Consider the following 14,765-nt stretch of genomic DNA (forward strand, 5'->3'; position numbering starts at 1 on the left):
TACAAGCTGCACCACACTGCAATATTTAGTTCTCTATATGACAAATTTCTTTCATTCCTGATTCCAAAAAGTACCTTTTTACCTTCTTCAGTTCTTCAGCCATTCTAACCTAGCTCATCTGCCACCAGATCTGTTTGATAATTTCTGTGAAAAGTTTTGAAGAATTCTGAATTGGTGACAACTTGCCAGTGCTGAACTTTTGGCAAAACAGCATTCATGATCACACTTCCAAGTTTACCTAGATGGAGATCATCACATTCCTTGCTGGAACAGGGTAATAGGAAAGCAACAATTCTGTTTGTCTCTCTAGAAATCTTCAAGGCTAATTTGGCTCAAGAGAAGGCTAGGAAACAGGAAACCAGGCTGATTTACATATTTACTTTCAGGCAAGCTGTAGTCAACGTTTAAATATTGTAAAACATATAGCCATCTGAACAAGTTATTTCTGCAAGTCAGTGTATTTTCATTCATCTATCAAGGAGGAGGAAAGTGTGCAGAGAATCATCATGAGGACTGCCTAACTTTTGGCTGCCCTAAGCCATTCTATTGAGAATTTACTTGGGACTGAACTGACTGAATGTGTAAGACTAAATTTCTTTCCCAGTGCAGGTTTTGTAAGCCAGTGTCACTAAACTAAAGTAGGCATCCACTGAGCATTTAAGGCATTGAGAGATCTGTACATGGTCTGCTCATACACTTGATATGCTACAATACTTGAAAAACATCTACAGTAAATGAGAATGGGAAACTTGTCTAGGAACAGGCTGGGAAGCCCTGATGTGAAGAAGCATCTGTTACCTTACTGCCAGCCAGAAATAGTGGTATCATAAACAGACTGGTACTAGAATTTCCACTCTTGGCTTCCAAAGCCATAAGAGATCTGTGTAGTTCTGGTGCTGCACTGTTTTTTCCCTTCAGCTCCTCATTGGGCAAACATGCACCCTTTGCCTGTGTTCAAAAGAGAGATCAATTTTTTACTAACGACCAGAAGAAAAACTTGCTTTTAAAGTTTCTGCCAGGTTTGCTTAATTGGACTGTGGACAAAAAGAGGGAAGCATAAGGCTATGATAGTAGTCTCAAAGCTCTGATTTCCACACTTTAGCACTAATTTGCTTCTGGATAAAACTTGGTTAATCAGCTTTCTGCAACTCAAGCAAATAAATACTGACATTCACCCTAGCTGAAAGGAGCCCTGGTCCCATTTAGATCCATTAGTATTTAATTTACTAATATTCTCACAATACTTACTACTTCATCCAGCTTTTGAAAAATAATTGTTTTGGAAGCATCAGGCATGTACACAGATAAAGTATTTAAATAGTTAAAATCCATTCAAAGTTAATTTATCAATGAAAAATGTTTCATGCTTAAATCCTAATACATAGAAAAACAGATTTATAAATGTCGGAGACTGGCAACTGGTTTCCCTGGAACAGCAGTTCTTCCCTTACTCCTGAGAATATCTTGCTCTACGTCTGCAGGTGAAAGATTAGTACCTTGTCCATATCCACTCAGACTCTGACTTACAATGAAGCTGCCAGCAAGGACACGAAGCAGTGTAAGGTGCAATGGCATTCTTGTAAAGTGCAGCTTTTAAGAATTTGGAAATTTAGCAGTGTGTACTATTTGAAACTTGAGTAAGTATCTCAAGAAAGGTTTTATGAATCAATGAGATTACTATTATTTTTCACACTTTTCCTTTCTTGAAGACAAGAAAAGGCAATTCTTACGTAGCTTAGTCTAGCAAGTATTTATCTCATCTTCTAGATAAAGAAAACAAAATGAACAAAAATCCTTAACATTGTATAAATCCTATGTAAATAGAAAAAATCCAGGGTAGAAGTTAACTTAGAGGACTTCTGTTTGAGCTTCTGAACAATAAATCTCACTTGAACAAATACAATAATACCATTCTGGATAAAACTTGCCTAAGATGACTGAGCAGACACCTAAGTATATAAAACATTTTTCTGCCAAGAATGACAACTCACATTTATTTATTTATCAGCTAGGATTCTACTGGAGCTTTTTATCAAGAGGATAACATACCATATGGATGTAATTTCTGAAAAAAACGTGCACCTTTCTTGTACAGTCTAGACTAAAGCAAAGCGGAGAGAGCATTTTGTGGTTTCTGCACGTACATTCATAAAGACCGACAAGCTTCAACAGATTTTTAGGACAAAATCATAAACTTGTTGTGGTGAGCACCATGTGTGAGGGAGAAGGGAGAAGTGCCAGCTGGACCTATCATTTATCTTAGCAATTATACTGTGTTAATCACTATGGTATCAGAACACCTTTATAAGCTCTAAGAGTAATCACAGTTAAGGATCTCTAGTTTCTCCTTATGTCCTAGGAGGGATGACTTCGTTATTTGTATTATTACCATTGTGGAGCAAGTGCGTGAAAAAAAGAGGATTTTACATTTTATTCTTAAGCAGTTGAGATTTGTAGCTGTTCCAATATCACCAGGGAATGAAATCTACAGCTGTATGCCAGCTGCCAAGAAAATTTTATCTGCTCATGGTACAGATGACTCTTTTCTTGTCCCAGAGGAATGCAACTGCAATGAAAGGTCATGAAGTCAGCAAGAAGTCTTCATCCTCTTACACTGTCAGGGCACAGGAAAGTTGCTTAGGATGGATGGAGACAGGAAGGTAGAAACAAGGACTGTTGAGTATGCTGCTGATTTTTATTTGCTTCCCTAGTAGTGCAGGCAGCTTCCCTCAGTGCTTGTGCTCCAAAGCTGTCCTTACCCCTCTGCCAGCACACCATGCCTCCCTGGGGCTTCAATGTGCTGATGGACATGAAGACCAGAGTTCTGTTAGAACACACTTTAAGCAATAGATAGCTACCTGCACTGGAGCTTATAGTGCACTGCATGTCAAAATATTATTTCCTTTAGTATTTCTACATCCTCTCATATAATTGGCATCAGAATGTAGCCCTTATCTGTGTTATTCTTGTCTTTAAATTTTTCTGTATGTTTTTTTCTGCATCCTTTAACGGTCTTGCTTTCATTATGAATAACACTAGCATTTTAAAACTACCCCATTGAAACAAATGGAATTTTATATCCTATAAAGAGTATCTAAATGAGAATAAACTTATTAAATCTTGTTCCTTAGACTGGAATCTTCACTCTGATGAAGTTAATGGTAATATTCCTGTTAACACTAATGAATCAAGACTTTGTCCTCTGCATACAGTTGTCAATAACTCATTAATAATAACAACTAACAGACTTAATACTAAAAAAGTCCTTTACAATGAGATTAGAAGATTGAAAATTGGACCCAGCTTCAGACTTTGCATGGACTATGTATTTCTGATATTGCTGTGCAAGTGTTTTTTTAATTTGAGCTAAACATTATAGCAGAAACAAGTGAAATAATTGGGTATTATGACATATGGTCATTTTGTGTGCTGAAATACTTGCATTGTTTATGTAGGAAAGTGATCCTATTGTTTAGCCATCTAAGTTATGTTTCTTCATCATAATATCAAGGTTCACTTCAACTGTTCTTGTTTGTGTTGAAATTACATGCATTTTTCCTTTTAATTCTATTATTTTTTCTTTTTAAAGAATAACCATCACTACATCCACAGTGAGAATTTGTTAAACTGGTAAATCATATTTAAGACTTCAAGGTGTATATAAATTACAAAGCTGACTTTAAAGAGACCAGCTTTCTGTCAGGTGTGTGGGAGTGAATGACAGACTATTCCCCACACACATACAAGAAAATGGTGAGGTTTTCCTTTTACCACGTATTCAGTTACAACTGGCCCTATATATATAATTTCTGTATTATACAGAAGTACTCCTTTTGCATCTTTGTATTTTACTCTACTGTTATTTCCTCTGTAAATGTACAGGTCAAATAATCCATTCTGAAAACTGTACTCTGAGGTGCCAGTATTTTGTATTAAAAATGTGTTCAACCTTATTGTACTTTGCATTAATCTCCTATATAAGCATTAGGAGGTAGATATCCTAAATATGTTATTAACATTAGATTATATTTAGCAGGTTAGAGATAATCTGCTGATTTAAGTAAACACTACAACAAAAACCATACCACTAGAACCTGCTGTCAGCATCTTTTTGCACCACTTCTCAAGACTCCCTAATGTGTATTTCACATTACAGTTAAAATCTTTTTACTTGTCCCATCATTTACCCAGCTGCAGGATCACTGCACTTTCACAATAATAAAAAACTCTAGGCAAATATATGTTACAAAACCACAAGGGAAAAAGAATTATTATCAAAAACGTTCTCCTACAGATTATTTACTTTAAGCTTTTACATTTCAATTTACTTTTGACATGATGCAAAGAGCAAGGATACTGGATTGATGCCTTTTCATTCAGGATAGGTATAACAGAAGACTAAAATGTCCTAGATATATATTCCATATATTTAGGTATAACAGACTTGCACTTTGCTGAGAAATATCAGTGATGAATCCTATAAACATTATCAGAACGTTCTCTAGAAAGAAATAGCATTTACTTTTCCACCTTGAGATCTTACTGGATTTTTCACCCATCTGTCAGTATACCTGATTGATAGATTATTTCTCCCCACTGGCTAACATGCCATAGGACAAAGAAGAAAATCCTTTGGGAGCCAGCTTTAGTACTGCTGTTTACACTGGCTGTCAAGTGGAGGCAAGAAGGGACAGTCATTACCATCCTCCTAAAAGCATGTTCTGGAACCTGAATATGTGTTTGTGCACATCAATAATTTTCCAACGTATGTGCCTAAATTTAGTCTCTGAATTCATTACCGGGCTTTCAAGTGTGTGACCTGGTTTTCAGAAGTACTGACCACTCAAGACAGCTGGTGATTTCAGTGTAAGCTGTGATTACTCAGCATCTCTTGAACAAAATCACCCAGTGCAGTTTTCATTTTAAATCAGTGTAAAGACAGTTGTTGAATTTAGTAGATACCAAGTTGGCCTGTAGGTATTGAACATTTTGCAACCACATTTGACACTCTTGGCCAGGGATGGTAATCACATAAGCGAATCTGATAGTCATACTAAAACTGCAGTGTCATATAACCAAAACAGAACTTGGACCATTATTACTTTTTCTGTACTCCTTATTTAATCTGTCATGTGACCTACCCTTTTAAAATCCTGAGCATCTTTTAACAGTTAACATCCTTTAAAAATTGAATTTTCTTCTTCTTAAATCTTTAAGTTCCTACATCTATATATTATTACTACATGTAAGACACAAAATACATCAAGCCTTAGATGGGCATGTTGTGGCAATGACATGGAATGACATCATTAAAGCTTATTACCAGGGAAGCACACTAAAAAGGTCTAATGTTCAGAAAGAACTTTTCATTTTGGTTGCCTGACAGTAAAATTTGGAAGACATGCAAGATACACGGTGGAAAGCTCTTAACTTCTGAAGTTTTCAGCTGACTTCTATAGCCCTTGAGGGCTAATAGTGCTACAACTGACAGACTATAACTGACTCATGATTTTACTTCTTCCTGATCTGGCTTCCACCCATGGATGTTCCAGGCCTGGAGAATGTGCATTCTAGACTATAACTTGTCTACCTCAATATCGGTTACTGAGGAGTTTTTAGAAGTACTGGTTAGATCAGCTGTGCACCTGTTCTAACATACGCCACAGTCAAACTGCAGAGGCTCAGAAAATTTTCTCTGCTGTGTCCTCTTCTATGTCAAAGCACAGCTATTCTATGCTCAGGCACAGTATACAGCCTTTTATACTGACTTTAACCTTGACAATTTTTAATTCTATTTTCAGTCTGTTTAGAAACTCTCTGCCTTCATAAGTTGAACTCATGGGAACAAAGGGGTTGGGTTTCAGTTGGATTTTTTTTTTTTTTTTTTATCCTCTGTAGTCTTTCTTTTATTTTTTGTTAACAAGACACAAAGATTTTGTTGGCACACATTTGGAATGATCTGCAGTGCCTTCTCTGTCAGTTGCAGCAATCCTCTGGCACCTGGCCAATCATTCCAGATCTAAATTCCATGCCAGTCTAATTTATAGCAAGCAGAAACATACCTTGTTCACAGGTACTTGCAATACTGTTACAATTAAAAAGTAACTATTTTTGCCAAAGATAGAATCTGACTGGCAGTTTTCCTCGTTCAGAGTCAGAGGAATAGCTGAGCAACAGACAAACCTGAGGGCACAACTAATTTTTCAGCTACACTGCTAAAAGCTGCTATAGACATTTTGGCACTTTTTTCTGCTGTGGTATATGGAAGATATTTGCAGTATACATGTGTTTCCTCTTGTATATTTATTTGCAAGTACTCCATTTACCTTCTATATTTACCTGATTTTTTCTGAATTTCCTTTGAATTAAACTGAAGCTACAAGAACTTTCAGCTTTTAATTAAGTCCACTCCAAATGTGAGTGCTGTTACTGTCTGCCCCAACCTGTGCAACTACTACAGTTTTGGTTTTACAAGAAGACTGAAGAGAAAAATATTAGGTGATAAAGGTAATTTCTACATTATGGAATTACAATAAATTATCTTCCTCTTCAGTCTGCCATGAAAACAAGTCTCTCATGCTTTTTAATTCATGAAGCACCTTCTGGCTCATTAAGATCTCTTGATGGTGATTCCTTTGTATGTGCAAAGTGTATTCTTTTCACACTTGATGACAATAACGAAAAAATATTCAATGTTTGTAAGATATTCTACTTAAAGTTGCTATGAAGCAATACAATTATAAGAACAAGGTAATTCTTTTCCAGTCTGTATGTGCATCTTTTTTAATGAAAAGAGACATGTTAGTTTAAGAAGATGCACGCTCAATAATTATAACAGAAGTACATTTAGTGTCAACACACTGCAGGTTGGGATTTCACACATTGCTGCACAGACATGATACTAATGATTGCAGTTACTGGGCACAAGAACAAATGCTTCTGCAGTGCTAATTGTGTAACTAAAACTAAACTTGAACCAAGTGTGTTTTAACTGTCCAGCAAACCTAATTCAAATTGGAAAACACTCCTCAGAGGAATGATGCAACTTGGTAGAAGCAGATGGGGCTGTCTGATGTAGGCTGACTGAAGAATGTAGAGGAGTTAAAACCAAACTTCTATGTTGTGTCATTCAGGGCTGTTTACAATATTTGTAAAACGTGGGATTGCTTTCAGTATCTGTACATTTTATGTCGCTTGTAGCCTCTTTGTTAAACACATTTTGCTGCTTCTACTCATGTCTGCTCAGGTGGTTTTTTTGTCTCTCGAGCTACCTTACTGCCCCACAGCAGACATCTTTCAACATTGAACTGTACTTTTAAAGACTAGTAATTGCAAACATGCTGCCAGTTGGCCTGCTGTAGTAGAATCATCATCTCTTTTGTTTTCCAGCTGCAATACATTTTGTATCTATACATCCAAACATCTAATTACAGTATGAAATAACTATCAAGGAAATTGACACTGACTGCTTCATTTCAGTTTCCACATGACACTTCGTATCACAAAATACCTTTCACATCAATACTGCCTGAGATCAGGCCTGTCTAGCTTCTTTTTTTTTGACAGATTTTCACAGCTCTGGAATGTCTGTTAATAATAATGATTGAGCTATATGGCATTTTTCAGGAATTAATGATTGGCTAGACAGCTCCACTGACAGAGTGCTCAGCAAAGGCCTATTCTCTGTAGCAGGTAAATCAGTCTCTGGGAAATACTGAAGTTGCATCCACATTGTTATTAACAAAAATTAAATCTAGAATTTGGAACATGACAATTCCAATTGCTCTATAGGTTCTAATTGTTCTATATTCTTCAGATTTATCACCATCTCAGCATTCACGTTAACTCATTAACTTTCTCTCCTCATTTTACTCTTTTTTAATCTCTTATTTATATAAAAAGCTGCAAGAATCAGTTCTAAGAGTATATACAATCAAAAGCAGAATTGAACATATCTAGTGCACACATATTCATATAGAGAATGAGTGTGTGTGTTTAACTTCCACTGAGACATGGCTAAAGGATTTATCAGTAAAAAGCACTTTTAAAGTTTAACAACAAATATTGCCATTGATCCACATGAGAAAGGCTGAAAGTCTCAGTGAAAACTACTGAAATTAGAGGAAAACATAATAGGAACACAATTTTGTATAAGGTCTGTATCAAAAAGTGTTTCACTAAACTAAACAGTTATGTATTTGACTAAAGACAACTCTCTAGGTTCTAGTTGAAACATTCATCTTCTCCATTGTTTCAGAGGCAAAATACATTCCTTATGGATAAAACTGTAGAAAAGTAGGTAATTATTACTTACCTTAAAGCAATGTCAAAAAGAGAAGTCTTGAAAGTGGAAGGTGAAAAAGTGATGCTAAACTGGGATTTCTTTCACGTTTCTCAACTTGATAAAGACAACTGAAATAAATTAGAAATTGTTTATTATTCTTATTATTCTATTAAATTATTAAAACTCTGAAACATGGTACACCTAAAATAACATCACGGCTAGTACACGTAAGGGGCACAGAGAGCATAACAACTACGGTAACTTATGATTAATCAGGGCAACATAATTTATGGGTTCTGGATTCTATGCATCTGATCCAAAGTCTTATGGTGCCACAGGAAATATTTTTTTTCAGGGAGCTTTAATCACCCTTTTTCCCCCAGTTTCAAGCACATGCCACTTAGGGTGAGATTCTGATAGTATGGACCTGGATCCTGCAAACCTTAGATTCTAGCCTAAGTCCTTTGGGCTTTTTCACTATAGGGGAATTCTTAAGGAAAACACCAGGAACTCAGTGAAACAAGAAACTTGTACCATAGTTAGTCAGAATTAATAGCCCATAAATTAAATCATTTTTATGCTGTTATTTATGCACTGATCATTCAAGTATTTAAGCAGCTTTTTAGCAGCCAGATAACAGGGAAACTTGCATAATCTTAAGCACCTGACAGGACTGGACCTTAAATAATAAGTATGGAACAGATATATTTTGTGCAGTATTTTCAGCACAAACTACACCCCAAAGTGTAAATAATAAATAATAGCAGAGAGAAGTATACACAAGGGAGGAATTATATGATTTCAGAGGAGACTTGAAAGGGGATGTTGATGAGGTAGAGGTTTTACAAATTAAATATTAAAAACTGATAAGGCTGGCTTGGGCTGGGACTATTGTTTTTCTCTGCTGAGAAATAAAGGGGATTTCTACCTCCTGGACAAGGATGCAAGGCATTCTGTCAAACTGTTCAGTGGAATCATCACTGTATTTAAGTCTATTTTTAAGAGAAGGCAAAGCATCACAACTAGCTAACTACAGCCCTCTCAGATTCCAAACGTCTGCTTTGTCCTCTGCCTCACCTTTCTGTTTATTTACCACTTCACAAGTCCACACAGAGTTGGCCAAATTTCCTGAGTGCGGCAGCAACATCTCCCCCTCTCAGGAGCTGGTGGGAGAGGAACCGTGAAGGGCTATTGCAGAGCCCCAGCACACCAGCCCCTCTTCCCTGAAGAGCAGCCCACCAGGCCACAGCAAGGCCGCCACAGACCTGCCCTATGGCAAAGGGCAGCTGATTTAAGTACCAGCCCACACTGGTAAATCAAACCATAACGGGCTTATTTCCTACATTTGGTGGCAGCATAGTATTCAGGATAATATTATCACTACTTGTGCAGGTTACTGCCAAACTGAAAGATGGAGATGAGAGAGTTAATCAACAGGGATGGGGAGTGAATCGCTAAAAAGTCTTTCCCAGAGTCAGTTCTCTTTCTGAGGGAAGTTATTTTAATTCTGTGTCTTGCAAACAACCTGCAGCCTCACTGTGTCCTCTGGAGCCAGTCTGACTGACATTATAACAAGATTTTTAAATAAACGATGTGCAGGAGCAGCGGATGTTCAGCAGACACAAACGCAGCCCCGCTCTGAAGCATGCAGGACGAGTAACACCGTACCTGTGCGGAGCGCACCGGGGCGCGGGCAGCGCCTGCTCACGGCCATGGTTTAGCGGAGGGGCGGCCCCATGGACACCGCTCCGCCAGCAGCACCGGCCTCGGCCTCGCAGGTGAGTGGATCTCGGGGAGCGCTGTGAGGACAGCTGTCACCAGGAGAAGCAGCGCTCTACTTATCGGGAGAGCGGCACTGTGCTTCCCTTCCCCGGAGCTGCCGCCGGCTCTGCCGAGGCGCCCACCCCGGACCCGCGGGGTGGCTGCGGGGGCTGAGGCCGCCCCCGCTCCGTCTCCCCCGCCCTGGCCAGGCGCCCGGGCCCGCGCGCTCTGACCGTTACTCCCCTCAGCGCGGCGCGCGCGGGGCGGGAGGAGGGGAGGGAGCGAGGAGACGCTCCCGCGCTTTTGGAGACGCACCTGTGGGGAGCGGGCCCGGGGCGGGACGTCTCTTATGTAAGGGACGGCGGGGAGGGGGCCGGCCCCTCGCGGGCATGAGGGGGGGATCGGCTCCGCGGCGGGGCTGATGGGAGAGGGGAAAGCCCCACAGAGGGGCTGCTGCTCGGAGGAGGAGGCCGGCGGCCCCTCGGAGGGGCTGCTGGAGGGAGGCTCCGCAGAAGGGTGTCGGGAGGGGGCGGGGGGCAGGCAGGACGGCGAGCAGCCCCGGGTCTCTGGCGCGCAGCCTCCCGCGGGCGTCTCGGAGGACGGGCTGGGCTCGCCGGGCTGTCTCGCCCTCGATCTCACCCGCCAGCCGCCCGCCAAGGCGGATTTTCCCTGTGGCGGCAGCCCTTCCCCGCCGGCTGGATGCCGCGGCGAGCCCGTCCAGCCTGCCGCGCTCTGCCCTGGCAGCCGTCGCCTCCCGCGGGCTCACCCGGCTCCAGGCAGGGCTCGGCGGGCGCCCTGGCTGGCTGAGGGAGTTGTGCGAGAGACCGCGCCGGGCTCCGCAGGGGAGCGGAAGGTGGGTGCCCCCGGCATCTGCACGCTGGCACCAGGCGGCGCGGAGAGGCTCCTCGCTCGCCCCCTCTCCTCCTTCCCGCCCCTGCAGCATCCCCACCTCAGCCCTCCCGCCTCGTGGCCCCCTCCACGCCCCTCTCCCCAGCCCCTTCTCCCCAGCCCGCCGCGCCGTGCCCCGCAGTCCTGCCGCCTCCTCCACCCCTCGGTCCTCCTCCTCCTCCCGCCCGCTCCCTCCCCGGCGCACTCCACAAGTGCCGTGCGCTCGGTGCTCCGGAAGGGAGACCGACGGGCTTGCGGACACCGGCGGGGCGGGGAGCCCGGCCCGGCCGGCGCGGGGCTGTCCGTGGTGCTGTAGGCGAGCGCGGGCTGAGCGGGCGCCCGGCCCCTGACGGAGCCCCTTTATGTGCAGCTCCTGGCGCAGCGCAGCATCCGGCAGCTCCAGCGGCGGCGGCGGCAGCATCGCTGAGCCCGGGCTGGGAGGCAGAATGGAAGGCTTTATTCGGCTGTTCTTCGGCTACTTGGTGGCGGACCTTCTCACGCTGATGTGTCGGGCTCAGGAGAAAGCTGGCCAGCAGCTGGGGAGCTTCGTGGTGCTCTCAGGAGGAAACCACTCCAGCCTTGGGGAACAGCTAGACCCCTCCGAGCCACCTCCCACCCCAGACTTCTGCAGGGGCTACTTTGACGTGATGGGGCAGTGGGACCCCCCGTTTAACTGCAGTTCGGGGGAGTTCATCTTCTGCTGCGGCACTTGTGGCTTCAGGTTTTGCTGTAAGTTCAAAAAGACGAGGCTGGATCAAAGTACCTGCACAAACTATGAGACGCCGTTATGGATGAACACTGGGAAGCCTCCTTCCCGCATAGACGACCCTCTGCATGACCCTACCAGGGATAAAACCAACCTCATTGTCTACATCATCTGTGGGGTTGTGGCAGTCATGGTGCTGGTGGGGATCTTCACCAAACTAGGGCTGGAGAAGGCACACAGACCGCAGCGGGAGCACATGTCCAGGTAAGGCTGAGCACCAGGCAGCAGGGTCCCCTTCCCCCCTGTTTGTTCCCCCTGCCCCTAAAAAGGGGAGAGGAACCCATGCATGCCTGCTAAACAAACAACTCCTGCCACGCAGGCTGCATTCCCCTGCAAGGCAACTGAGAGAAACCAACTTTGGAGAACAGAGCTCCTGTGAGTCCCCAAGCCCCGGTTATCAAAGTAGTTGTGTATTGAGCAAGACTAGAAATAATTGTGGAGTCTGCACAGACAGTCCATTTTTATCTGCAGTGTCTGACCCTCTCCCCAGCAAGACCCAGCAAGTGTTCCCAGATATACTGTGCATGAATAGGAAATAAAAAAATCCTGAAACCAGCAACACTGAAAGCCTGATGAGTTCTCTCTTTCAACTGTTTCAAAGCTTGGAAAATGTTTTTACTTCTCAACAGGATGTAAACAAATGTCATCTCACCCTCCCTCCCCAGCTGCAAAATGGTTTTGGCAGGACCTTCCCTACTCCCCCAGCCCTTGCAAGTGTGTGAGCTACTTGTAAAATTTCTAAGCTGTGAAAATCAGCTAGGGTGGAAGGGGAGAGCACAAAAAGCAAAAGCTATTGTAGAATTTAACATTTTTTTCAATTACTGTTGAGAGGTAAAAAATGAAATATGAAAGTCTTGCCTCATCCGACTATGTGTGTGTTATACTCTGTATCCATGGTGTAATGGCTGAGTTATATCAAAGAGAACCTCCCCCCCCTAGAGCTGGGCATGCCTGGTCTACTCAAGATACTTGCTGCCTTGTGGTGGATAACCAGGTGGGCAGCTCGGGACAGAGCCCAGTGGTTTTAACAACATGTATTTCAAACCCAGATTGTCACAGCAGTTCAAAATCAAGGCATAACACATTTGTCAAGTTTGCAGTCTGTCTGATTCTTTATGCTAATCCCAGGCACATGAAAGTAAAGCAGATGGGGGAAAGGCATTAAAAAAGACAAACAGCTCCATTAAAGAGCCTGAATAGATTCCAGCATACTGGGTAACTTTAGCAATGGAATGCAATTAAAAGGATACCTTCTACTGGACGTGCCGTGTGGCAGAAAGCTTCCCTTTGCCCTGACTGGTAATGGTTAGTTCACAATCTTTAAAGCTTAAATGAAGAATCATCCTTTGAAAGACAGTCTAAGAGATCAACTCAACACCTGGGGCCTTATTTTGTACTGAAGTTTTTTCATGACTTTTTGATTAACTTTGTATCCTGAAATGAACACAGAAAGCCACAAAAATACTGCAAATGCATCACCATTTCACTAGCAATTATTTGCTATTTATAAACTGGCTGATACAGATATGCTTTTACTACTGAGGAACAAAGCACATTGCAGATATTTTAGTCAAACTAACACTGTGTGTCAGTGGTATTTCTGCAAAGATGGATTTTGTTGAGCAAGGTATAATAATCCTTTAGACATTTTGAATATTCTCAACTACTTAACAGAGAAAAACAATACATGGATCCCAATTTCTTTTTAAAATCTTACTCTTAAACTACAGAGCTTTTTTGGAAAAAGCTCTCCCTTGCTTCAGCCTCTTTCTGTAGTGTCTTCATGCAGGCATAAAGGCAGGGATCATAACAGTTACAAAAACCAGGACAGAGTGAAGTTGTAGCCATCCCTGCTTTGATATTTCTTAAATAGCTCCTATATCTACTAGTAGAAATATTCGCCATCTAAAGTACAGGTGTGAAGTATTCTGAAAAAATATTCTGGTTTAGTTTATGGAAACAGAATTATAGGGGATTCAAAAGTAATTCTGAAATCCTTCAGTCATGTATGCATAAAGATTAGGTTTCTGAAGTGGTTCTCAGAAAAGGTTGTCTGTTACCCTGATTACTTAACAGTGTCTGAGATCTTGTGCTGTTCAAATCAGGATTATATAGAAACTTGGAAAGTCATGATCACATGGAAAAACAGTCACCCACTCAGTACACATAATAGCTAGTCATGTTCTGAAAAAGGAGTGCTGTAGTGTTGTTTTTTTTGAAAAGTTCTCACACTCCTATTACAGCTGTGGGGTGAGGTTGCCACTATTTTGAAAAGGAATTAGATTTGTAAATCCCCTCAGCAATCTAAAAATCTCTTCATTGAGTGAAGAATTGAAGTAACCTTTTGTCCTCAAATGTGTATTTAACTAAAATACTCCACCCTGGGTCATTTTACACTACATGTTCTGAAATAAAGGCTGCAATGTCTAAGAAATACTTTATCTGTTAAAACAGATAGTACTAACAATTACAAAGAATATGTAGCCTGCATTCATATTCCCCTTCTTTTATAACATTAATCAGTACAATGTAAGAAAAAACAAACAAAAAATAACTGTTCTGTGCTGAACCTTATTAATAAGCTAAAGTATAATACACTCAGAGTATCTGGTAGGCCAAACCAAAAGTACTAAGTGTTACTCCATTTTGGCTGGCAGCAAGAAACACATGGATGCTGATCTGTCATCTGTTTCCTTAGTTAAGATTGCCTCCTTTCCCTTCCTTAGCCAATGGCTACATGAAATGTGAATCCTCTTCATACCTGTGAACACACTCACCTATGGAAGGGAAAATTCTGCTTATTGAAAAAGAAAATGCATAATCTAAACTGGTATTTTTAAATGAGGGCCGATTTTTAAAAAAAGTGAACAGAATACAACTGGTGTAAATTATCTATTTCCATTTTTGATTTACTAAAAATATTGAAAAATATGAACAGAGACCTAACACATCGGAATAAGATCACTGACTTATAAATAGGAAGCAAAACTGTGCCACACTTATTAATTCCTTGCATTATTTCACCTTGCAGACAGTGGATCTGCTGTTGAAGCAAGACACTGGTAT

At 41.7% G+C, this 14,765-nt stretch overlaps 1 protein-coding gene across 1 annotated transcript in view; it reads left to right on the forward strand.

Moving 5' to 3' along the window:
- The first annotated feature begins 11,269 nt into the window (after window positions 1-11,269).
- The window catches only part of SHISA9 (shisa family member 9), a 170,032-nt gene continuing 166,536 nt past the window's right edge, over window positions 11,270-14,765 (forward strand). The window contains exon 1 of the mRNA XM_051632615.1: window positions 11,270-11,903. Coding sequence (XP_051488575.1) covers window positions 11,296-11,903 — 608 coding nt within the window. The 5' untranslated portion in view covers window positions 11,270-11,295. The remainder of the gene's footprint in view (window positions 11,904-14,765) is intronic.

Source organism: Apus apus, chromosome 14, assembly GCF_020740795.1.
Source record: "Apus apus isolate bApuApu2 chromosome 14, bApuApu2.pri.cur, whole genome shotgun sequence".
NCBI classification, from domain to species: Eukaryota; Metazoa; Chordata; class Aves; order Apodiformes; family Apodidae; genus Apus; species Apus apus.